Source organism: Lichenostomus cassidix, chromosome 5 (genome assembly GCF_008360975.1).
Source record: "Lichenostomus cassidix isolate B80296 chromosome 5, HeHo_3.0, whole genome shotgun sequence".
Taxonomy (NCBI): domain Eukaryota; kingdom Metazoa; phylum Chordata; class Aves; order Passeriformes; family Meliphagidae; genus Lichenostomus; species Lichenostomus cassidix.
In genome coordinates this window covers 40,759,652-40,784,971 of record NC_139486.1, presented here as the reverse complement: position 1 = coordinate 40,784,971, position 25,320 = coordinate 40,759,652, and the positions used below count along the sequence as shown (strand labels likewise).

The window sequence follows — 25,320 nt, the reverse complement described above, 5'->3', positions numbered from 1 at the left end:
GAAAGGGTACTGAACCTAATTCTTGAAATGTTAGGCTCCTAAATCCACCTCTTTGTCTCTCTTCTCACCTATGGAAAGGTTCTAGTGCGAGTTTTTCAAGAAATTTAGTAGAAGTTGCGTACCTATTCTAGAGACTTCGATGTGTTTCTGTCTGGAATGAGTATTTTAATAACCTACAAATGATCACACGCATTGCAGTTACTTCTGTGAAGCAACTAATGTAGATTTGTCTTTTTTTTTTTTATTGCAGTGGTCACAGGAGCTACTGATGGGATTGGAAAAGCCTATGCAGAAGAGGTAAGAATTCTTACCACTTGGAAGTCTGTCTTGATTCTTGGCAATATGTCAAGCTGTCTCAACTCTGTCAAGCATCATGTCATATCTCCTCACCTTATCTTAACATAGGTATCTGTGGAGAAAGAGGTCTCCTGCCTTGCCTCCCTCTGGTAACCAGCCAAAAGTTGTATCTCGTTTTGTTAGTTTCTTTTATTTGTGAATTATGTTTTCAGCTCTTACCTTGTCCTTCAGTTTTTATCTCTTCTAGTTTTTAAAAGAATTTGAACTTTCTGAGCCCTTGGTATTTCCTTTTGGTACTTCCAGGCACTGACTAAATGGCATTTATAGCTGCCAGCAGTATGTTCCAATTATTTCCTCTAGTTCATGAAGTCTCAGAAGCTGGGTTTTACCTTTATCTCTTTTACTGTACTTTTGCTCTTGATGGATATGTGGGCTCCAAATAGATTTCATATACTGGAATGTATTGCTTAAGACAGAAAGTGCCTGTTAGTATGGGGTAATTTAGCCTATAAGCCCAGAGAATATAATGACAAATAGTGCTGACTACAACAATTTATAGCAAAAATAACTTTGAACTCAGCATTAGTATCAAAGTGAGCCTGTCTGTGGTCATTTTTGTGTTCTCTGAAACACCAGCATGACTTTGTGAGATCAGCTGTGAGAGATTCCCTTTTTCTTGATCATTTGTTTTGAAAAGCCCACAGGGAAAATGGCATTCCTCTTCATGGGTAGTCCATGTCCTTTTGATTTTCTGTCATCCTTATGTGCCTTGCCCTGCCACCTGCACCCCCAGCCCCCAAATTCCTTTATACTTTACAGGAAGTAGGACCTCATACTACTGGTTCAAGAAAGTGGAGTTGGTTGCAGAGGGAACTGAGCCTGGTGCCAGCAGCACCTGATACTGGCATATTGCTCACAGCTCACACATGCCAGATTATCCTGGTTACATGGCACTGAAGCAAATGGTGCAACACCTAATTTTTACTGTCTAGAGCAAGTGGAAGGAGGTCACTGTGCCCACAGCAGAGCATTATCAGGAGGAAGTCCTCTGCTGTGGGAGACACCCCCTGAACATCATGGGAGATGAGTTTCAGGATCTGTATGTTAAGTTAGTGGGTGAATAAAACTCCAGCTTGCTTTGTTTTGTAATATCTCCAAGAGCTAGGCTGTGTTCAAGCATGAACGTGTGCTGCTGGCAGACTACAGCATTCAAACCCACATTAGGAAAGCTGTCACAAGTATGAGATACTGTTGGAAAACCATGTCTGTTACAGCTGCCTTGCAGTGGTTGCTGTAGGCACAGAGCACCCCAAAGGGTACAGATACTCATTCTTGGGCTGTAGAATAAAACACACTCTTCATGAGTTGTATTTATTATTGTTACTTATGCATGTGTTTAGAAAAAACCACAAATCCATCCTTTGACAGCTTGAATGGATGAAAAATACACAAAGTCAAGTGTGGATGTAGGGTGAAATGTGGAATACCTGAAAAGACTTCTTAATCTTTAAATTAGCCATCATGATATCTTCAGAAGATTGCCAGCATAGGCTTGATTTTTCTACTAAAAATTCCCTTCTGGCTACTATGAATTCCACTGGCATATGGCTGCTTGGGCCCTGATGGCTGTGATTATGATCATGCAGACAACTTCCTTTTCCTTGGAGGAATTTGTGTGAATTGTAACTGTGTTGAGAATTGCCTCTTTGAAAGTTTGATATGGTCTCACTGGAAACTGATGGAGGAGCTTTGAGTGTGTGGATTCTTGGGTTATACTCTGCTGTGTAGATTATTTTCCTTTTCCAAGCAAAGAACTGTTTTTACACCTTCACTCTTGCAGTAATTAAGACATTTATTCTTTGCCCAGCACTGATATCCTTATCATTGCTAGATCACCCTTTGTGAAAGGTCTCATTTCTTGAGGATATGGTCAGGAGTCACTGTTTGTTGCCCCTCTATCGTTATTTTCTGTTTGCTTTTGAAAATCATTAGTTAAATTTAATCTTAGATGTATTTGTGGGCTAATGATGAACTAGAGGTTGTGATCCTATTGCATACTCTGCAGTACTCTACTATGCACATCTGTTTAGTATCACAGTTTCAGATTCTCTTGCTATGCCTACTCTAACAAGAGCTTTAACTTTGCTTTGGTTGGCTCTTAATGTCATTCTCTTCCTGGAGGGAAAGGGTTTGAACAGCAGCTGTATTTTGCTACCGCGGTAGAAAATGTGGTGGTCACTAACATGGCATTTAAGGAAATCAAACACCTTTATTCATCAGCTCCATTACAATGGTGATCCTTGCTTGCATCAATCCTTAGGCTAGAAGAGTATCTTCCCAATGTATGCTACTCTGGGTGAGTTTTTGTGTGAAGTTTTAAGGTCTTGTCATTCAGCTGTTTCAGAACCCTAAGGACATTGACCAAAGGGACAAGTATAATAGCAGGTCATCTACAAAGCAAGGGGGTCTCCCTTGATTCCTATATAAATATGTAATTAGTAACTGGGGTCTCGGGGATCGTTATCTCTCTTTGGATAATTGTGGTTCCTTTCAACCTAGTAGGTGGAAACCAACCAATGAAGGCAGAGTGCTCAACAGAAACTAATCCAGTTGTATCAAGCAGCTTAATTGAACTTGCTCTCAAATGCTGTATCTTTTCCAAGTTTGATTACTTCTCTAAGTGATATCTGTTCCTAGTTACAGGGTCTTATGTTGGGTGTTTTATGTACTCTCTACTTAGAACTCCACTTGCAAATGGATTTCCAGATTTCAGATGTACTTCTCAGAGAGCATCTCTTTGGTGTGAACATAGCAGTGGTTTCTGTCAAGCTTGCTCTTGTGGTGGAAGTTCTCTAAATGTGGTGAGGCTCCACTGACTGGATGGATTGGCATCACTTTACTTTCTTGGTTTTCGTGACAAGTACAGCTGGATACTTTTCCATTAAGCCCAGGTACCTACTGAAGCAGTCTGAGAGCACAAGGGTTAATACTGCTGAAAGAGAGCAAACCTTTCTGTTAGTAGTCTGGAGCTTACATCCATGAGGAAGATCTCTGGGGCTTTTTTGCCTCATGGGACCATAGTTATTTTGCATTCTGAGTAGATTACTGTTAGATTGTCCTGCCAGGTTAGGTAACCAAGGCCTTCGCTGCCTTGATCCTGTGGAATGAGAGTGCTATCCCTTCTTCCTGGTGCCTTCCTAGCTTCCTGTGGGCTTTATGTAAAATGTGTTCCAGTGGGCCAGGTGCTTATCTGCAGGTGGATGGATATATTCATCCCTTTTAGACAGCAGTCCTTGTAATGCCATGTCATTTCCTCGAGCAGAAAGTTTAAGTTACCTGTAAGCCTGAACTTGGCAGCTGTTTGTTAGTGATTCCTAGGGTGTCTTTGGTTTCACCACACCTCACTCATAGCTCATGAGATCTAGTATGAGATTTCTCCTGCTTAGAGACGACATGTGGGAGTAAAATACGGAGTTCACTGGTGAACTCTGTCATGCCTCTCTCTGACAGAATCACTACTGGTTTGCATACTCCTGCTAGAAAAGTAGATGACATTAAGTCTCTTCAGGTTGTTGCTGTACTATGCTGTGGTGTTTCGCAGTCTTTGGGTCTGTGTGTTTGGTTGGTTGGTTGGTGTTTTTTTAAATTCCGTTGAAGACCCATTCTCATCAGTGCCCAAAGGCAGTGAAGGAGTTTTATTGGAGCAATGACAACACTTGTGTTTTTTGTATATGCAGGTCTTAAGTGTCTGGAAGGCAGTGTCACTTTGAACTGTGGATATATTGTTTCTACTTACGGTAGTCACAAGCACTGTTTTCATTGCAGAGTAATTCAGATATGTAACTGTCTTCCTGCAGACCATTTTAAACTTGCATTGGTAGATCTGATTTGGTGACCAGGGTATGCTCTGTCCACAGCTTAAGCTCCACAGGTAGCTTCCCTAAAAGAGTTTTAGACCTTTATACCTATGAGTAGTACAAAGTAGGAGTACTTTGTACTACTTACTAGAGGAACTTTGTACCTCTTACTAGAGGAAGGAAATACTGAGTTGCACCACAGGTGTTCAAGTGACCATGGTTATCTTAACTTGGCATGTTAACTTCATAATGGATAATAATGTCTTTGCTCTGACTTGCAGAGGTAGTGTAAATGTTTTGTAAAATATCTGCTGTTGGTTTTTTATTTTATAAATGTGCCTATCCACCTATATTAGATGACTGAGAAGATAACAAATTTGGTGTAAAGGGAATTAAGTAAGAAATAACATGGAAGTATTTGTCCAGGTTTTCCCCTTCAGGTCTCTATTTAAAATTGTATTTTTTTTCCAGACCTTCTGGTTATATATTGTTGCAATGTTTGAATTTTGCAATTCCTTTTATTAGGATACTAACTTGGAAGTGATTTATGACTATTCTAATATCTCCTGTTTTGTTTTCCTGCAGTTAGCAAGACGTGGAATGAAGGTGGTCCTAATCAGTAGGTCGAAAGAAAAACTCGACCAGGTTTCTAGTGAAATAAGTGAGTTAAAACTTCTTCCCTAAACTTCACTGCCATGCTTATAAATAAATGCAATTGCACATGAATTTCATACATGCTAATATATGCAGCTCTGATTTTGAGAAAGGTTTGCTGTTGTGTACAGTGCAAATGTTACACATATAAGTGGCAAAGGCCTTGCAGATCAATTTTACAGCTGTTCATATTTAACTTCTGAGAACAATAGGACTTAATTCTGGAATAAGTACTCCTAAAACTGTTAGTCTTCCATAAGAGCAGTTTACCAGGCCCAACTGAAATACCGCCTATTCACTACTATTCACATAGTAGTAGCTGTCTAAAATCTTAATAAGGCAAGAAACATGTAATCATTTCTCCATCTGAATATTCCCTCAGTTTGAAGCAAGTTTAATTTCATGGGCTCCAGTCATAAAGGTGATTTCTTTGCAACTATAAGTTGCTGAAAGCATTTTCCTTACGTTACTTAGTGTCTTACCAAGTATACAGATTTATTGTGGACAGCTTGCCTCTTCTCCCTCTTTTTTGTTTTGTTTGAATAAACTACTCAAAGATTAGATTAGAGACCTGTAAGCTCTTTTGAGGTGGTGAGTGTTCATAGTCATAAGAATACATGGAATGGGTTAATGTGTTTAAGAACCTGTATTAGAGATTGTGCACGGACACATAACAACAGGATTGTTTCTGCAGTAAGTGTGTAGTAAATGGCTGTAATGGAAAAATAAGAGAGCAACTTTAGTATTTCAGTCACAAATGGATATTTGTACAGGATCAGTTAGGAAAAAGCTTCCTCAAGTCTCATGCTGACAAATGATTTTCCAATCAGAGCAAAGCAAAATCTAACCCACAAGAATTCCTCTTCTAATCTATCTCTCTTTTATTAAGGCATAGTTCATGCAAGGTTATTAGTTTGTGTAGAGTATGTCAAGATAAAGTGAGAAATGGAACTGTATGAAAAGGTTTTGATAACCAGGAGTAGGAGTTGTGTACTATAAAGCAGGTTTCTCAGAATAATGATGTTTGATAAAGAAACATTTAAGATGATGCTTCTGTGTTACCCTCCTTTGTCTTGCTTAGGCTTTCTAAAATGGTTTGTGTACATAATGCATGTAATGGTAAGAACTGCTATCTTTCCAAGGTCATAAATGTATAATTTTGGCTTAAGTTTATTAAAAAATTCAGTGAATTTGTTATTGACACTGCTTTACTGTAAAACATAATCCCCTAAGTCAAGTGTCAACACACTGTCCTGTACTAAGTTGTAAGGGACTGCTAAGTGAAAGTATGGATGACCGAAAAACTCAAGGACTTCAACTCACTGAACAGTAGCTGTTGCGCTAGATCTGTAAAGTCAGGGCATACAGTTCTATTGATAAAAACATCACTATCTCTGATTTTCAGGGTCCAGTGTAAGATGGCACATGAAAGTGTTTTCTAGACAGAGAATCCTTCCTTTCTCTGTGTCTATTGAAGTTGTAGAGACCATTCCTTCTTAGAGCAAAGTTGTCCTTAAGTTCTGTCTTCCACTGATTTGGAAGTAATTGGCATTGTTCATTAGCATCCTGCATTCAAGGATATCACTGCAGTGTCTGGACCTATCTGTGATGCTCTGAGCAATATAGTGACAGTGTAAATGCAGCAGAATAGGTGTCACTGCCTGGGTACCTGTGTAACTGCTGATGCTGGCTGACAATATGTGAAGAAGCTACCACAAGGTGGTCTTTTTGGTGGTTCACTGCAATAGCTGGATGATAGTTTGCTGCATGTGTGTGGGCATGTGCAGTCACGTTTCTAGCAACGTTACATAAAGTTGTTTTGCTAAGTAGAACTATAACTGAAAGAAGTTTCTACAGATAATCTTGTTCTGCAATCAAACACCTATGCATAAAGTGACAAGCTTCCTGAAAGCGGTCATAGCCCTTTCTGTAACAGTCTGGATATCTCTTTCTCCCTGGGAATTAAGCATGATGCTGACAAGACAGATAAATCTACTGCTTTGAGCTTCAGCACTTACATGATAGCTGCTGGGGGAGGTTCTCAGATTTAAAAAATAGGTACATGTACCTATGTGAAGCAGCCTGTAATACATAATTACTGTTAGGCCTCACCCAAACATTTTTCTGCTTCCTTTCCTAAACCATTCTGAAATGAGATGACTCATGCTGGGTTTTCAGAATACTTCTTTTGACAAGACTGAGCTACTGAAAAATACACCTTGTTCATGGTGGCATTATGCTGAAGGATTAGGATAGTCTGCATAATCAAATCTGAGTTGCACTTTCAGATCCTGCTGGGTTTTAGCTGGACAGAATTGTCTTGTATTCAGTCTCATGTGGTCTCTGTAGTCTGTTCAGATGTTTCATATATATATATATATAATATATATAAATATAAGATGGCTGACTTTCTTAATGCTAAGGCTGTAATTACTTGAGTGGTTCCCTTGGAGGCTTTTAAGGTAGCTTCAAACTTCTTTATGGTGGTCCATTGTTCTTCAAATTGGCACAAGCTTGCCCTTCTTGAGTAATGATTCTTAATCATCTTAAGGAAGAATGGCTGTTTAACTAATGCCAGTTCTTTGAGTTGTGTGATTCTGTGCATGTTTTCAGTTTCCTCCTCCTTTTCACTAATCAGTCTCCTGCTTATCCTACTGAATGGATAAATGCACTCTGCCAGAAATAATGAGAGGGCTTCTGAGGATCAGGTATGTTCATTCTATTTTAGAAGACTTTTTCCGCTCATAGGATAGACTACTAGGAGTGACATCTATTTACAAAATGCAAGTTGTGTAACCACCATCATAAGGGTGGTTATACATCTTTCTGGAAAGATATGTCTTTCTGGATGTTAAATGCCAGCTGACTTGGAGCTGATTTTTTTTTTTTTTTTTTTTAATGTGCATATGCACATTAAAGTGGCTGAACTGATGTTACAGGAACGCCAGCTGTTCTGAACAAGCAGCTCAGTTTGAGCAACAAAAATTAGTGGGTTAATTTCAAGTAGTTAAAGACTTAGAAGACTTTTCACTGTGTTTTCAAGCATGTTTTAAGGCTATTTTTTTTTACAGAGTACTTTGGTATTGTTGGATTTGCCATGAAAGAGAAATTCTGCTTCCTGTTCCCTAAGAATAAAGTATAGGCCACTGACTGAAGAAAATACTTTTAATTTCCTCTTCAGTCATCATGGACAACCTTTATGAAGAATTTTTTAAGTTTTATGGAAATATATTTGATCTTTTAATCAAGTTGTCACACACAAGCACAGACTATTAAGGTCACCATAAAAAATGCTTGTCTAGTTTAGTTCATGCTGCTTCACTGTTCCAGCACTTCTCTGAAGTGTCTGTTGCGTTGCATTGTTAAACACTTCTAAAGGTTCAGGGTGGATCAGAAAGAAAATTTCTCTGTGAATGGAGACAATTGTTTGAGTGCCACATAATGAGTCTGTTCCTTGATTTGGTGTATTGAATAATGAGCATGGTCCAAGACATCTCAGGTGCTCTGTGCCAGCAGTTGGTTCTCAAACCATGGATTTACATGCGGAAAAGCTTTGGTTACTGCACTGATAGAATTGTTCTGAGGAGAATTGTTAACTGCTTTGCTGTAGAAACTAGGGGCTGCAATATGAAGAATGTAGTGTGGACCAGATAAGGAGGGAAAAAACTTCAGAGTTTGTCCATAGGGAAATTGTCAAAAGAATTTGGTATTGGTGTCCATTGTTAGCTGGTAGCTTCAAAGTTGTGCATGAGCTGAAGAGCCAGGAAAAAAGTGGCTCCTGTAGCTTGCTAGTGTTTCTGCTTGCAAGTCTGAGTAGCTGCTTACTTGTAGGTAAGTGCATATGGAAGCAATGTGGCAAATTTTGAGTTTGTCATCAGTTATTAAACAATTAAAGGAAATTCCTGTTTACTGCTTTAAAGTTGGTGGTTTAGTGTTGCGTGCATCCAGGTGATAAAATTGGCTCCAAATAAATTGTTTAAATTGAGAAAAGTCAATTGTTTTTCCAGTGTGGTCTCACAAATGAACATTTAATTGGAATATACTGTAGGCCTTTCATGCTGTTTGAAAACTAGTGACCAAAACTTTGATTCTGCTGCGTATCTGTAACAAAGTACAGATTTTTTCTATAAGGATATATAGGGGTTTTGCAATTAAAGTCTATGTAGCTGATTATTTCATTCCAATACATTTCCTCAGCCCAGTGTGTAGTGTATCTAAGTTGCTTGGTCATGGTAGTTTATCTTGAACTACTCTCTAACCCTAAGATTTTGGGTATTGTAAACTGATAGCTGTCATGCTTATACTCAGGATCTGTTGTCTTCTTACTACTCTGCCATGATTTTTGAGTACAAAAATGGGATGTGGTGCCAAACCTAGAAATGTTTCTTCTCCATTTCCTAGGCAGGTGGGTTTTACAGTTTTTTTTGCTTTCTTCGTAGCCAGCTTGTGGGCAGCATTCTGAAGCAGACCTGATGCTAACCCCTGTGCTTGTGCCCCATCCCTTACCATGACCACTGCAACAAATGGGCCATACCCCCATGACAAAGCTGAGCCCTGCAGATACTCACCTGCACCTCCCTTGGAGCACTTGGCTCCTTCATCTCTGCCCTGTCACTTGGATTTCCTCCCTGCTGCACCCCAGTAAATCCTCCTCACATTTTTGGAGTTGGCAAGTAAGAATATTTGTGTTTAATAGAGGAGGTTGAAATGCAGACAAGCCCTGTAAGGAAGGGGATGTCTTCTTACTTTTCTTGCACAGAAATGACAAGGTTTGCTTGCCTGAGTGTTACTTGAAGACTAAGTGAATCCGGCAGTTATTTTGACCTTTTGTGATCTATTTCAAGGTAAATTAATGTGTTTGCAGCCTTCTATCATCTGAGCCAGGTTTAGTTTGACATACTTGAAATCCCCGTATATTTCTTGAACTTGACAAAATGGCTTCAAATATTTTGGACTTGTTTTGATGCACTCAAGTCACCTTTCACATGAAGTTGTAATGTAAGGATCTGTGGTTCAAAATGAGCTCTTAGATTTCATCGATGAAGAAAGCTTCCTTTGGATGAAATGAGGGAAGTTTTCTTGGTTTTGTCTTGTGTGAGCCACTTACTAAAGGAGCAGTTGGCAGACACTGTAGAGAGCTGACAGGATTCAAACTGAACTAATTTTTATTAATTTGTTAATAAATTAAATAGATGAACCCTAATATAAAGGATAGAGCAGTTGGGAAAAGAGCTTATTTTTAATTTTTTTCTTTTTTAAGAAGAATTTTGCTTCTGTGAGTTTGTCTGCATTTTTTCTCCCTTTAGTCCCTATTTTTTATCATCTTCTCTTGAATTTTCTCCATGATATTTTGCCTGGATTAATTTAAAGAATTGAGCAGAATACTTGGAAACACTTGACAGATGTCCTGCAAGCTACAGGATGCAGTCCTAGAACTACTGCACCTCTTAGGAGAGTTTTGAGGCAGCAGCTTGGTAGGGCAAGCCACAAGTAAAATGTTCTGCAGATGATTAGTGATACCCTTGAAGAAGGACTTAGTTACCATATCAACTGTCAGCATATGGAGTAACAGACCACTTGTCACAGGTGCTTTTAGGGATGAAAACCAGTTTAAGGAAGTTTACTGGTCAGTGTCATGGATTCCACATAGAAGTCAGTGAGCTGGCAAGCTCTAGGAGATGGTGCTTTTTCACGCCTGGCAGGCCTGAGTGAGCCTCTTCCAGAAAGAAGGTGCTCGCTGTGAACCTCACTGCCAGTGTGTTTCTATGCAGTATTAGTAGTTTGTAAATGTAGAAAGTCCAGGGAAAGAAATGTGTAAAGGTTATTTAAATGGGAATTAGGTGCTTTGGGTTTCCTTGTCTGAATGTAAATACAGCAGAAGTAGCCTCTTCCTCTCCTCATATACTCTATATATTGTGCCTGTAGGTTCAGGGCTAACTCTGGGACCTAATGGTTTTTTGAGCCTGAGTTTTACTTGTTAGGTAGTTGGATCAATGGGCAAGTGACCTCCCTGGTACTTTTGAAACACAGACTTGAACAACCAGGAATTGTCATCCCTGCAAATGTTCAGGGTCACTGCTGCCTCTTGCCTGGCAGTAGTTGGGTTGGGGAATACGTTGCATTTCCTGTGATACACAGAAACTTAATTCCTATCTCTGCTAACAAGCTGTTTGTAACATCAGCCTTTAGGGATGCCAAAACAAGAGCCCTTGTGCCAATCTCCTGGGCCATTAAACACCCTCTGTTAATGTGAAAGGTGCAATCTGCTGCTTATCACTTCTAGTGTAAAATAAGGCGAACATTACATGAAAAGATAAGTATTGGATTGGGTGAAAGTCTGTTTTGCAAGTCTGGTTTAAGTCAGTTGGTGGAAGTTCTATTACCAAGAGACTTAAAATGAGGCCTTTTAAGAGTCTCTGCAGGGAATATTCTCTTCTCTGGCATAAGGAAGGACTGGATGATGCAAACAGTGCTGTCCTCCTTCTGCAACTTCCTTCTATTAATATATATTTTGGTCTTATGTCACTTCTTTTAGCAGGTTAAGTTCCATTACATCAAGTCCTTTTTTTATCTGTCAAAGCTGTAAAAATCCCTGATAGACTTCTCTGCTGAAGAAATGGTGATAATGGCTTTTATGTTTTTTCGGGAATATGTTGTGGTGAGGAAAAAAATGCTAGTTAGTAGCTCTTTATAAAGAAAGGAAACTCACTTTATTTGTTTTGCACAACAAATTCTTTCTAAAAATCCTTGAAGATGAGAAAGAAACAATTTTCAAAATGGTGTAGCTACTGGATAAAAGTATGCCTGTTCTGCAACTCCTTAAGCGTGTGCCACACTTCTGGTGCTGAACTGCTCTTACTTTGGGCAGTAGATGTGGACTAATTAACAATGTATTTTCCCTTACAAGTAACACTTTGGAGAGCCCTGAAAACTTTGTTTTGAAGTGCCTGTCTTTGGGATACAGCAGACATTTTACTGTGGATGCTGAATTGGGGGCATAAAAGATAATGCTGAATTAGCCTAGAAACTTGTTTCCATTTTAAAATTTGCTTTAATTCAAATAAAGTGACTGACTCAAATGTCTTGAAATTGACCTGAGAGTAAGGGCACAATTTTTTTTGTTAATCCATAATATGACACCTTTCAGTCTCTATAAGTGACGCTAAATTCTTCTTAAAAAGTGTTTTTCCTGGTCTTTCTGAAATTCATTCTGTTCAGCCAAAATCTGCAAAGAGGTGTTTTTTTTAAAAATCATTGCTATTCTACTAAGTATATGGCTGAAGAATTTGTACTTTATTTTGCAAAAAGTGATGCAAAATTGATATGTATACCTATCGAGTGTACACACTGTCATAGACAATAATAATGAAATTAAGGGAAGGGAGATGTTACAGGAAGCACGGGAAATAGTCCATATGGCCTTCCTAAAATGAGTTAGTAAATTAAAAATAGCTCTCTTCATGCTTAATAAAAACAAATGCATCAATGAATATTAAAAAAAAAATCCTTGGCAGGGTGGTTGAATAACATTGGGGAAAGACGAGAGAAAGAAGGGGATTTTGAGATGCTGCCTGCTACACAGCAGCAACCTTCCCACACTTCACCCTGCGCCCCAACCAACTCTCAGTGCGGCTTCAGCCACAGCGGTTATTTTGAGGCTGTGACGAGGAGAGCTATTCTGGGAATCACGACTCCTGAGAGCACGAGGGCTGCCGCACGTGTGGTGCCTGGGAGCCTCTCGTGCCTCGCCCCGCTGGAGCGCTGCAGCGTGGGGTGCGCGTGGGGAGCTCCGCGGCTGAGCGCGCCCGGCTGCCTGCAGTCACTGCCGCGCTCGCAAACATCGCCGTGACTCCGGCGTGCAGCCCCTCAGCTGGCAGCCTCTGCAGCTGTTTGTCACAGCCTGCTTAATTTGGTGGTTTGCAGTTAGCTTGGTAATTAGAACAAGCTTGATTTAGAAAAGCTTACTATGTTGAGCATAATATTTGGGTGAATGGCCTTATTGATTGATCCTGTGCGTTGCTCAGAATGTGTTTCTGACTTGGTTAGTGTGTCTTAGAAATTGTAATATGTTTTGACACAATATAAAATCAGGGGAGCAAATGGAGGCAACTATTAATAAGGTGTGTTTTCTCTCTGTTTTGTAATAATAGTACTGTATATACACATAAAAAAACTTATATGCCCCAGTGGCTCAAGGGTTTGTGGACTTCGGCTTGGAGAGACATCTTCTGCCATGTCATCTGTGAAAGCTGAGAAGTGAGGAACTGACTTTCATCTATGTCCATGTATATCGAAACTTAAAATTGTTTAGCAGAATACTTTAAATATGGTATCATTTTTTACCTGCTCTATAGTTCTATGTGATTAGATTTTTTTAGTATTCTCTCTTTTTAAGGAGGCTGTTTCTATCAGATTACATGTGCAACTATTATTGCAGTATGTAAGGAATTCTGTGGCAGTCTTGCATGTGTACTTGAATGAAAGGCATCAGAACCTATTCCTAGTGCTTGACCAAAAGCATATGCACATGCTTTTTAAAATGTATAGAAACATAGCAAGTACTGTTAAATTGTAGGCAAGCATCTTAAGCTATGCAGGAACAGCATAGCCTTCCTTTGCAACAGGTGCAACAGAGCTTCCTTTTAGCTATTTCTTAGGTTATCAGTATTTGGCTTCAGAATTTTACACCCTTCACAGTGTTTAGAGAAAGCTAGCTCTTGTTATACCCAGTTGATTTTAACATGCTTCTGCATGGTGAATATATCACTGTGTAATAACAGTCTGCTATCACCAGTCTGGAAGTTCTTGGTACTGCTGGAAAACAGATTCCATCCATCCATGACACTGTGAATTACTTCTGTGAGCTCTGAAAGTCCCAAATTGGATACCTTCCCAAAATTAATGGCTCTCCTTTAAAACCCACCAAATACTTTGTAAGCTCTCAGCAGCCACTCTATAGTCTTACATTCTTAATCTCTGCCCTGCATAGATACAGTACTAAAAAGCAGGAGGTTTTAATGTCTTGCTTTCATCTGTCAGCTTCTTACCCTATACTGGAAGGTTGCGAACTCTTGTTTTGGGAGACTGGGTGCTGGATTAGGCTGAGTTTTACCACTGCAGTGGTACTGGAAAGATGGCATCTTTATTTGTGGATGTAGTTGATTATCCTTACTTAAACAAATCTGTCTTCTCCTGTATGATGAAAAATGGAGAGTTATTTTTCTACTGCTTAGAATATGTCCATCGTGAAGCTAAAGATCAAGTGAGACTTTTTATGTTTCTGCAAGCAGTTGCATTATACCACATCACTGTGATGGCAATATTTATATGTGGCTTTAAAGCTAAAATGGTGAGATGCTTCAATTCTAGCAAGAGCTTATAATGTCCTCTCCCTGATCTTGGAAGAACCACACCCTAGTACCTGCTTACAGTGTGGATCTTGTATTCTGAACTTCTCTGTTGCAAAGTTGACTGTATTTGTCTCAACATTCTTGGTGCAAATTCAAGCTGCTATGAAACAGGTGGTTTAAGACCTAATGCTATTTTATTAAGGATGAAGATGTTGTAGTTTTTCAGTGTCCCAGCAAGACTTTGTATGACAGACCCCCTGAAAACTGCCCCTGCTTCTCTTGGGTAAACTGAGCTGCTTCTCCTGACCACCAAACTGGTGTATGTTTGCTGTCACATCGAAGTACACAAGCTTGCTTCTCTTGGTGAATCTTGAAAAGTTTCAAGCCCAGTTTATCTGTGTCTGAAAGCTTCCTTAGCATTTTCTTAGCCTGTCGACCAAGATTTCAGTTTAGGGGGGCTGTTAATTTGAATTACTTGCAAGCTTGAAAAGTTAATAAAAATTAATTTAAAAAAATTTGAAGATGCTTGCCTCCTAACCATTTTACAGTTCTTTATTTGTTATTATTTAGGGTGTAACTCACCGAAATTTCTAGCTTTCTGCTTTATTTTTTTAAATTACAGCATGATCCCTTTTTTCCTGGTGTTCTAGGTAACGTGGTGCTATTGTGCTAGTGAATCTTTTTAGTAGACAAGGTGTGCCCTACTTTGCCTGGTAGTTAAGATTAGCATTTTCCTTGCATAGCAAGACTGGATAAGTTTTCTGTAAGTTAGACATGTCTGGCCTTTGGAATTAATTAAGCTTTTGCTTCACCTACTGGTGTTCTCTTCTTAGATGAGAAATCAGGCAAGAGTTGTGTCTTGTTGGCTGTTCCTAAGGATGGTTGTAAATGTCTTTATGCTTATTTGGATAAGTAACACCTTAACCAAGGTTCAAGACACTGTTTGGAGTCCTGTTCTGAGGATAGTGGAGGTAGTGTGTCCTTCAAGGGATTATATGTGAAAATGTTTGTCCTTCTGATAGTGTGAAGAATGTCGTTAAATAGTGTATTAGTTTCCAGATTGTCTCATCCTGTATTGTGCAGGAACACATAGAATAGGAACTTGCCTCAGGAAGTCAGTAGTTCTTCCACCACTGAAAAAATGGGCACTTCTTTCAGTGACCTTATATTCCCCTTTCAGTGTATATTTTATGTGCTGCTTTTGTTTGTGTGGCCACTGTATCAGACTGTGCTGCGCCTCTGCCTCTGCAGTCTGTGTTTTTGAGTTGCTCTCTGGATCTTAGGAAACATACATCCCAGTATCTTCTGCAGAAGTTAATTTCATCTTTTTGTCTTGTACAGTGTTTATTCCAGCCTGCTCTATCACCATTGTGACTATTGATTCATTCAGCCTTTCCACAGCAAAAGTTTTTTCAATGCTTTTTTCATGGTCAAGAACTTTCTTCTCAAATGATGGTGTGATTGCAGAAGATCATGTCTGCTTTTATTGGTTTACCAGGATACTGTTGAGCACAGTTGGTGTCTTGCTAAATTATCAGATGTCTCAGCTAAGGTAGTACAGACCCTATAAATTAAGTGGACATGTGAATGCTTAGGTTAAAACTTATTTGTGGGGTCAATACTGACCTCACATGAGTTTTTTAGAAAATGAGGTGATTTAAAACACTGATGTGTCAGAATTGAGAGTTGTGAAGGAGATGTGCATTTCCTTTCCCATCTTATGGGTAGGTGATGACTGACTGCTGCACAACTATTGACAATGTGGTGGTGTAATATTCAGTCTCCTGCTAAGGACCATTTGAAGTACCAGTTCCAAAGACAAAACATCAGATCCACTTTTCAAAATACCATCCAGAATGCTGGACTTGCTGGCAGGTAATAGCTCTTTCTGATCCTTCAGCTATAACTGCAAAAACTGGCTTGGTACCCTCCTTTCGCTCCCTGTGGCTCTCAAGTACCGCCTGCTCCTCAAGCTGAAAGCTCCATTAAGGAGTTTCAGATTTTCTCTTGGACAGCAGTAGCCCAGACACACTCCTAGATATCCTGGATAAGGATGTAGCCTATTTGCTTCTTTCTCTATTACTCTACATCTCAGTGTCTTTTTGGCAGATAAAATAGAAATGTGCTCTACTCTCTCTTCTAGCCCATCTGTTTGAGAACATCTTAATCCTTAAGATCAAGGAAATTCCCTTTTCCATTTTTTCATGGAGTGCAGAGCACACCTGCTCTCCTCTGCACCTTGTGCTCTGAATACTAGACCAACTTCACACAGAATTGACTTAATACTATTTGCAATGTCATTTGACATAGAGCTGTTTTCTCAGGTGTATCTACCAGTCTTTTCTCTGAGGTGGTGGATCATCCCACCTATTGCAGGTTCTGGGACAGAGCACAGGGTGTGCAAAAGTTACAGGACGCCAGAAGGCTGTTGTGAAATGGGGAGGGAGAGTTTGGTCGGCTGGTGGTATCTGCTGGGGCAAGACAGCCTTGCATGATTGCTTGAGCAACTGCACAAAGACCTTGTCCTCTGGCTATATCAGTCGGCAGCCTTCTTCTTTTCACATGTTTTTATACATTGTGCTGTGCACCCTCTGCCCACAAAGGGTTCTGTAGCCTTTTATAGGTGTATTGCTTAACTACTATATTTGTAATGCCTTGTTGCTAATTTTCTAAATGCTCATTGAAGGGTCTTATATGAACAGTAGTGTGAGCACTTTTTAAAAAATCTATTTATTTTGTAAGGTCTTCAGATTTTTGTCTTTACCTTGTCCTCTTAGTATCTCTGTAGTGATTTCAGTAGGCTTTGAAGATAGATTGGTAACAATCCTAACGAAGAGTGTTTACTATAAGAAGGACAGTACCAATTGAGCAAATCTGTGAGAATGGTGTTTGGGTCCTTTAAGCAACTTGCATTTCATGAAGCATCTGAGTGGCAGTGAAGACAGTAAAGACAGCTGCAGATCCCACAAAACGGTTAAAAATGACACGTGTGTGCAGTGTGTGACTTGGGCTTTGCCCATCCAGTCCATTTGCACGTATGAGATGAGCCTCTAACATTGCCCTTAATTCTGTCTCCTGTAAAAAAGTAAATGTGTGTGCTAAACATTAGAACAGCTGTGTTCAAAAATAGACCATTTCTATGCCCCCCCTCCAGTGTTGAACTTGATTTTCTTCTGACGCGATCACAAGACTGCTGCTGCAGTAGGGGCTTAATGCTATTTACGTCGTCATTTGACATAGCAACATCTCTCAGGGGATTTTTAAACAATGCAGCTGTTCAGGAGAGATGAAGAGGTTGAGGATGGGGAGAGGGAAAAGGAGCAGAAATAATTTCATATGCCATTAGGGATATTGTGGGGGGGAGGGGAGGCAGGCAGCAAACCAGTGAGTTCAGTAGATTCATGATTCTGCATGAATGGATGGCAGGATCATGGGAGTCGCGGCTTTCCCTTGAATGGGAACGAGCATCATGGGAATCTGGCTGCTTCTAATCTTTTTTGTGAATGATTCTTTTCCTTTAACATGGCACTGGTTTTTATGAATGGCTCTGGGGGCAAAGTGCTGCAAAATCTTTCTTGAGCTGTATACAGGTCCCTTAAGGAACGCTGGGGTGGGAGTCGGGTGCGGCAGAACAGAGATGCTGCGATGTTAAGTTACTATTCTGCTCTTTTGAAGTCTGAGAGGACATTGTACTTCTTTTAATTCAGTGTAATTTAGCTTGATGAAAGCAGAGTTGCTTTTTATATGAAGTGTTTTTATTACTTGCCTTCTCTTTCAAAATGTAGTTGCCTAAATGTATTTTTCCTGTTCTAGTAAGGATGGAGATGACAGCACATCAGAAGGGCTTTGGAATGATCAAATTTCAAGTTCTGCTCTTCTTGTTCACCCACGTTCCCTTTTTGATACATGTTCAAAAAACTAAAGATTCAAAAACTTGCATGGGACCTGAAGTGAAAATGGAAATGGAGGGCAGTTAAGAATTGTTTTGCTTTGTCTGAAGCAACTCATTTGCCATTTGCTTTAAGTTGAAAAAAAGTGTTCTTGTCAAGCTGTACTTGAACACTGTTGTGTACATGTGTTTCCAGATTTCTCCATTTTTGCAGTTTTATGCAAAGCTGTATAATTTGCTTTCTTGCCACCTTTCTTCTCCCTTACAAACAAAATGTGCTGAATTGTTTGAAAATTTATGTTCTCACTGAAAGTAGCTTAATGTCACAAACTTCCTGTGCAGGTAATGTTACAATTCAAGGATTCCTGTTGCAGAGGTGAAAATGTTCATGTGTAATGCTAGCTACTTAAAATAATGTTTTGTAAAACCTTATAACTGATACACTCTTAATGTCTGAATGGTAAACTATTTTAAGCCTGGTTGTTTTTTTTCTAGGGGAAAAGTACAAAGTGGAAACAAAAGTCATTGTGGCAGATTTTGGAGAGAGAGAAGATATTTACAATGGAATCAAAGCAGGATTGGAAGGCCTGGAGATCGGTGTTTTAGGTTTGTATCTGGTCTTTCTAAATCTTTCATTGTAGTGTTTTGTCTTGACATGCCTATTAACTTCTTCCCACATTGAAGTCTTTTGAAACCAATTCACAAAAGCTATTATTGGACTAAGGCTATGTTGCTGCATGCTAGATATGCTTTCTAGCTTGCTGTCGATACACTACGTGAGACGGTGCTTGCCTGTGTGCCTAATTTCTAGGAATTTGTGATGCTTATTGAATGTGTTCCATGTGTTATTCTGTGATTGTCAGAAGCCCTTTAGCTCATGACTGCATGCACCATGACTTGAATACTTGGCATTGTTGAGCCTGGAGAAGAAAAGGCTCTGGGGAGACCTTGTTGCGGCCATTCAGTATTTAAAAGAGGCTTGTAAGAAAGACAGGGACACTTTTTAACAGGGCCTGTTGCAATAGGACTTGCAAGGAGCAATGGCTCTAAACTAAGAGAGTGTAGGTTTAGATTATATAAAGAAGAAAAGGTATCAAAACATTGGAGCAGGTTGCTCAGAGAGGTGGTGGATGCTGCATTCCTGAGTACGTTCAAGGCGAGGTTGGACAGGGCTCTGAGCAACCTGACCTGGCTGAAGACATCAGGGTGATTGGACTAGATGACCTTTAAATGTCCCTTCCAACCCAAACTATTCTGTGATTCTATGACTTCATGCCATCTTAGATCTTAAGCAACCTTCACATACTTTAGTTTAGGAGATATTCAATTTAGGAGTAGAGCCCTGTAGGAGAACTGTGAACTTTTAATTAATAGAGCCTTTGAAATTCAGTCATTACAACAGAACATCAAGTAACTGTCTCCTGCTTCAAATGTCTTGAGCCTTTTCTGGTCATGTTGGTAAGCTGTGTTTCTTTTGCTGATAGGAGTACAATATGCCTGAGTATGGTTTGCAACATTGCAGGAGTGCAGGTGTTGTGGGAGTCCTTGAAAAGACAAGGTGATCCCTCCAGTTACTGTGTTAAATGTAGCACTGAGGTGATTTCAAATAGGTGTTTTATCACAAGCTACGAGGAGTTTCAGCATTCTTCAACCTTCCGAGCAGTTTATCGGAATCTTTTTTGAACAGTGGGGTAATGGCAGTTTCCTACCAGTTTTCTGGTTTTTTTCCTTGGAAGCACATATGCCTGTGCATATCCTGTATTTATATGTTTGCTCAATATAGGGATGAGAACCTGTGATGGTTAAACTCATAAAAAATCATGTGGCTCAGACATCTACTAGTACATGTTGTCTGCTAAAGCACTCCTCGCTACAAAACTCGTTTTATTAACCTGAAGTGCAGTAATTGGAGCTGCAGCTGTGAAGTATTTTAGGTATTTTTCAAAATAAATTTATTATACACATGATAATATACTATATGAACTTGGCTGCTAATAGATGAATCATAGATGAAAATGTTTGAAAATAATGTTCAGGAAAATAGTTTATATAAAAATGCAGTTAAAAGTAACATTAAAGGATAAAGCCCAGAATGTTCCCAACTACTTCTAACAGACTTGGGTACATACAACCCATGGCATCCTGTATTTAATTGCTATAAAAATTCAAAGCTATTGGAGTAACTTCAACTGACATGGATGTGGTCTGTGTAAAGAGTAGTTGTGACATAGCTGTGAATGCCTTGTTTCTTGTTTCTGAAGGAAATAAGTTCCAAAGAAACTTTGAAGAGTGAAATTAATGTACATTCTAATGTGTCCTGTCAAAATCCACTCAGGGAGTGTAAGGCTTGCAAGCTGCCTGTCACGTAGCAGTTGCTGCAGAATGGTAGATCGTTGAAATGTCTCAAAACACCAGCAAACCTTTTAATGTGCAAGGTACATATCCACACTGGAAGGGTTTTTATTATTTCTTAGGCTGTGATGAGGTTATGGTGTTTCAGAAAATCACAAAAATCTGACCTTTTATAGCCTTGCACAAACTGGGCACTAAAGCAGTGTGTGTGCCTCAAATTTTGTGTAAGCGTATTACAGGAACACAAAGCACATTCCTCAAACAGAGCCTGCTTCTTGTTTGTATTTGCGTGAGCACCTTGACTAAAAACATGGTAAAAATAGCAACTAAATGCTCTAGAGTTGTGTATTCTCCTCTGCTTTTTTTTTCTTGCAGCCATTGCCGGTGCAGGTTTACAAAAACCTCTCTTCTGACTAATCACTATCAGTTTTAGTAGATCTTGTGCTCAAGATCACCAGATTGCATGATACCTAGGTATTTTCTTTTACCCAGATATAGCAGTTTTAATAGAAACCACTTGCCAGTTTAATTTTTCCACACAGAGGATGGCTACTCCAGAAAGACAGTATCTTAATTTTTTATGGTAATTAATTTCATGCTTTAGCGCCTTATATTTTAAATTCTGTAGCATTTGTTGCAGTCCAGAATGTAGCTTTTGTTGAGCTGTGTTTTTCATGTTTTGTGTGAGGGAAAACATGGATTTAAATGAGAACAGCCATAAGGGCTGAGTTCTCAAGTTCCAACATAATTTCCTCTTTCAGGTCTCATCTGGAACAGCAGGTATGAGAAACATTGGTAGCACAACACAGTTGCCAGTGATCAGTGCTGATTATTTTTTAACCTAATACTTGGAGACATAGGAGTCTCCATACATACTGCTCAAGAATGAGCTTCTAATTATGGAGTTGCACAGAGTCTAACTAAAGTACTTACAGATTGAAATCCTTGTAAACTTCTTATTTGGAAGCCTCTTCTCACCCACGTAGGAAGGCTAAAAGAGTTTGCATAATGTTTTGCTGTGTGTTCAAAACAGCGTCTGTCAGTGACTTCGAACATGTGCTAGCTACAGCAATATGTTAAACATGCAGAGGTGGGAAATCTTCCTTTTGCCATTCTTAAATAGCTCTGATTCTTGAAAGGAGTCTATGCTGGACAATATCCTACTCTGTAGCTATCCAAATTTTTTTCTAGTTACAATACGGTGGTATAACCCAAAACTTGATTTTTTTAATGGTCTGTTACAAATTTGCAGCAGAGATGATTGCAGAGAGTGGAAGGGTGCATATCTGGGACCAAGTCTGCAGTAAGGGGTGTGAATTTCATGTGACTGTCTCTGTAGCATGAATCATATAAATGTTCTAAATTTGGAGAGAATTACCAAGGTTAGTCCCATAACCCTGCCACCATTCATAGCCAAAATCCTTTCCAGAGAGATGGAACAAGAAATAGTTTATTTTTGGATGAAAAGAAAAATAAATTTGGTTCACTCTGGCAGTAGCAAGACTGGATCTTCTTACTCTTTGAAATTTCTCACTCTTTCTAAATATAGCAAAATGCCTGCTGGGAATTTGCCAACTCCCTATTCCCCTCAATTCCTCACCTCAATTTTTAAAGGTTATCTAAAAGTTAAAAATTTGAAACACACAGCATGACTAATGAACTTCCATAAATACACTAAGATCTAGACTAAAAGAGCTTGAGGGAATTCCGAATGAAGTTGGCGCACTTTGCCAGAATCTCTTCCTCCTGTTTCTTGCACATCCTGCATCCCTATTGATACTTAAATTATCTTTCAGGCTGGATCTTAAAACGATAGCTTTTGGCACAGGTGGAGGGGCTATTTTATTTTATTTTTTGAAAAAGGCATCGGTGCCTTTTGACGACGTTTCTCCTCCCCGTACAGACTCCTGCCTGGAGGTGCTCAGTGCTGCCGAGTATACACAGCACTTTGGGAATCTCTGGGGTGTAAGACACTATATAAATGTAAAATGTTGCCACAGCAACCACATGTCACGCGATTCACTTGCCTAAGATGAACAACAGATACTTAGGAAGCAGAGATCCCTTTTGGTTGCTGCTTTTTGTCTCCATATCAGTGTGCTCTACGGAGTTGGAAGCTGCAGAGCAGCACTGTTTTCCAGCAGAATTACAAGTTTTCTCCTGTTGGGGCTGGGATTTAGACAGCAGGTATTGGTTTCACCTCCGAGAATAAAATCGTGCGAGTGAGAAGTATTGAAAAATAATAAAAAAAAACCCAACAAAACCCCCCACTATCTCGGAGGTTTCAGTCGCTCGGAGCAGGTGCGGAGTGGCGGGGAGGAGTGTTTCCGCGGGGAATCTCCGTGCGGGGCGGAGATGCGGCGGCGCGCAGCGCGCTCCCCGGCGGCGGCGGCTCTCCTCCCGCGGGCGCGGCGCTCGGGGCGGGGGACGCGGGGCTCGCCCGCTGGCCTCTGCTGCCACCTGCCGGCCGCGCCGCGCACTGCGCCCGCCGCGGGGCAGTGCGGCTTGGCTCCGCTTTGGCTTGACGGATGGATTTATCGGGAAAATCTGTGAAACAACTTCACCTGCTGTCCCGCCAGGCGCCGGCAGCGGCTCTCTGCCTCCACACCCCCTTGGTGGCAGTGTCCTGCCCTCCGCGCTGTGGGGCGCGGGTGCGAGGTGCTAAATACGGCTTGTAAACAATGGGAGAATGAACACTAACACATTCAAATAGCCTCTCCGTGCGCTCCGGCATTCCACTGCGGGTGCGCGGGGGTGTTTGCAGTTGAGGAAACTTGGCCAAAGCAGTTAGAATGTCTTAAATGCAACATTTTAAGAGTATTGCTTGAAAACTGTCATTAATCAGGGAATATCCAAGTGATCTAACTCATGCTTTTCTTTCAGTCAACAATGTGGGAATGTCGTATGGTTACCCTGAATATTTCATAGATATTCCAGACCTGGAGAAGGTAAGTGCTTTTGTGGCACCTTCTAGTGTGTTACTGTGGTTAGCAGATACTGCAGAAGTGTTTAGGTTTGGTTAAGGAACTCACATAATGAGGTTTTCTGATTAGAATTAAGTGTTGAAAAGCTTGGAGATTTACATAAGCAGCATAACAAAATGCTGATGATGGAAGTCTCACATTTTGGTGCTGTTCTTTATATACTCTTCCCTGCTTCTGCTCCTGTCCATGGTGTCATCTGGCTATTGTTCGTGAGCTGCTTTAGTTCGTGCTGGGGATGCTTCTTATGTGACTGAAGGGGAGCAAGCAATTTCATGGCTGGAAGCTGCATATCCCATAACACTTACAAAACTTTAATATGACCATTTTAGACAATTTACATGTCTAAAATGTCTTTACATGTCGTTTTAGACAATTTACAATGTAGGGACTATCTTGGTTGTATTGGATACATTGAAAACTCTGATTGTGAACAGTTTCACTGGCACATGATTTTGTTTCCAAAACCCCTGTAGCTCACTGGGTTTGCTGTGGTTTTGTGATTTCTGCTTAAGTATTGCTAAATATATCCAGTGTTTGGTTCATTTTCAAATAAGCTTCATAATGTTTAGCAACAACTAGAAAAACATCCCAGTTTTTAACCTGCTGAATAAAATTTAAGTCACTAAAACACTGTTACAAAATGGCAAAGAATAAAATATGGTACTTAATTTTGAAACATGTCTAAAAGGTAAGAATATATTAAAGTTCATAAGTATTGCAAATAGCATTAGGAAATAGTGTATCAATGTGATACACCTGTGTGGTTCTGGATTAGTGGGAGTCTAACCAGAGATGAAACCTGACCAAGAGCAATTCACAGACTTTGCTTTGAAAGCCCATCACTGTTCCTGATACTTACACAGGAAGGCAAGGAGAAAAGGTAGATAATTTATCCCAGCACTTAGACCCAGAGAACTTATAAGTACTGCTCAAATAACTTAAAATGAGTTAACCCCAAAACTTTGTTTTCTTGCAGATGATCGACAAAATGATCAACATTAACATCATGTCTGTTTGTAAGGTAGGTTACCAGCACTTCTTGATAGTTCAAAACCAGAAAACAAGATTCAGCTGTTGGAGGGAATTACTTTGACCTGCTAGACCACAGGTTCACTTTTCATCTTGGAGACACCCAGAGGTTCTGGTTGTCATATTAGACTGCTCTGATTGTTGTGTGAAATGTAATGTTTTACAAAGATCCCTATTAGCTATTTGAAGGAGCAAGGTAAGTAAACAAGTACTTAAAGCTTCTTCATGATTGTTCTTCCAGTCCTTCTTGTAAATGGTTCATTCTTCTCCCCCTGCATCTGTGTTTCTTGGAGTGGGCAGTCCTTACCTCTGCATGCCTAAGGTTTTTGTACACTGTAGTGAGAAGGCACTTAAATATTTTCTGCAAAATATATGAGCAAGAAGGAAAACCAAACTCACGGAAGCATGCGTTAACTTTACTTCAGAAGTTACCTTCACTTTTTGATATTTAAACTTAAGGTTTTATTGAGAAGAAATCAACATGGCTTCAGGCTAGAACATATGGCTGTTCTCTTGCTTATTAACATGAGGCCCATTCAAAAATAAGATTTTCATCCTAGTATGTCGAAGCTTAAAAAGGACAGAGGGCATAGCTGCTTATGTGTCGCAGGGACTTGGTTAGTGTGTTACCAGTGTGTGCTGATGAAACTCCTTGTGACTATTCACTGCTAAACTTCTTATGCATAACAGTGTATCTCTGTTAGCTGAGTGTTAATCTTTTGCCTCAAAGCTAAAATATTAAATGTTTCAAAGCTAGCTTGAAAGACTGGACTTTTTTGCAGCTGTTCTGATTAGGTCAAGTACTAAATTCAGTACAGTGCTTTTGGGGAGGCTAAACTCTGTTTTGTTTCCATGTGAGGAGGCACAGCATCTCCTAAAACAATGCTTTAATAAGATTCTCACACTTA

At 39.8% G+C, this 25,320-nt stretch overlaps 1 protein-coding gene across 1 annotated transcript in view; it reads left to right on the top strand.

Moving 5' to 3' along the window:
- Positions 1 to 25,320, top strand: part of HSD17B12 (hydroxysteroid 17-beta dehydrogenase 12) — an 84,012-nt gene that overhangs the window by 32,182 nt on the left and 26,510 nt on the right. The window contains exons 2-6 of the mRNA XM_085062632.1: positions 251 to 297; positions 4,740 to 4,815; positions 18,543 to 18,653; positions 23,283 to 23,347; positions 24,360 to 24,404. Of these exons, the coding sequence (XP_084918758.1) occupies positions 251 to 297; positions 4,740 to 4,815; positions 18,543 to 18,653; positions 23,283 to 23,347; positions 24,360 to 24,404 (344 nt within the window). The remainder of the gene's footprint in view (positions 1 to 250; positions 298 to 4,739; positions 4,816 to 18,542; positions 18,654 to 23,282; positions 23,348 to 24,359; positions 24,405 to 25,320) is intronic.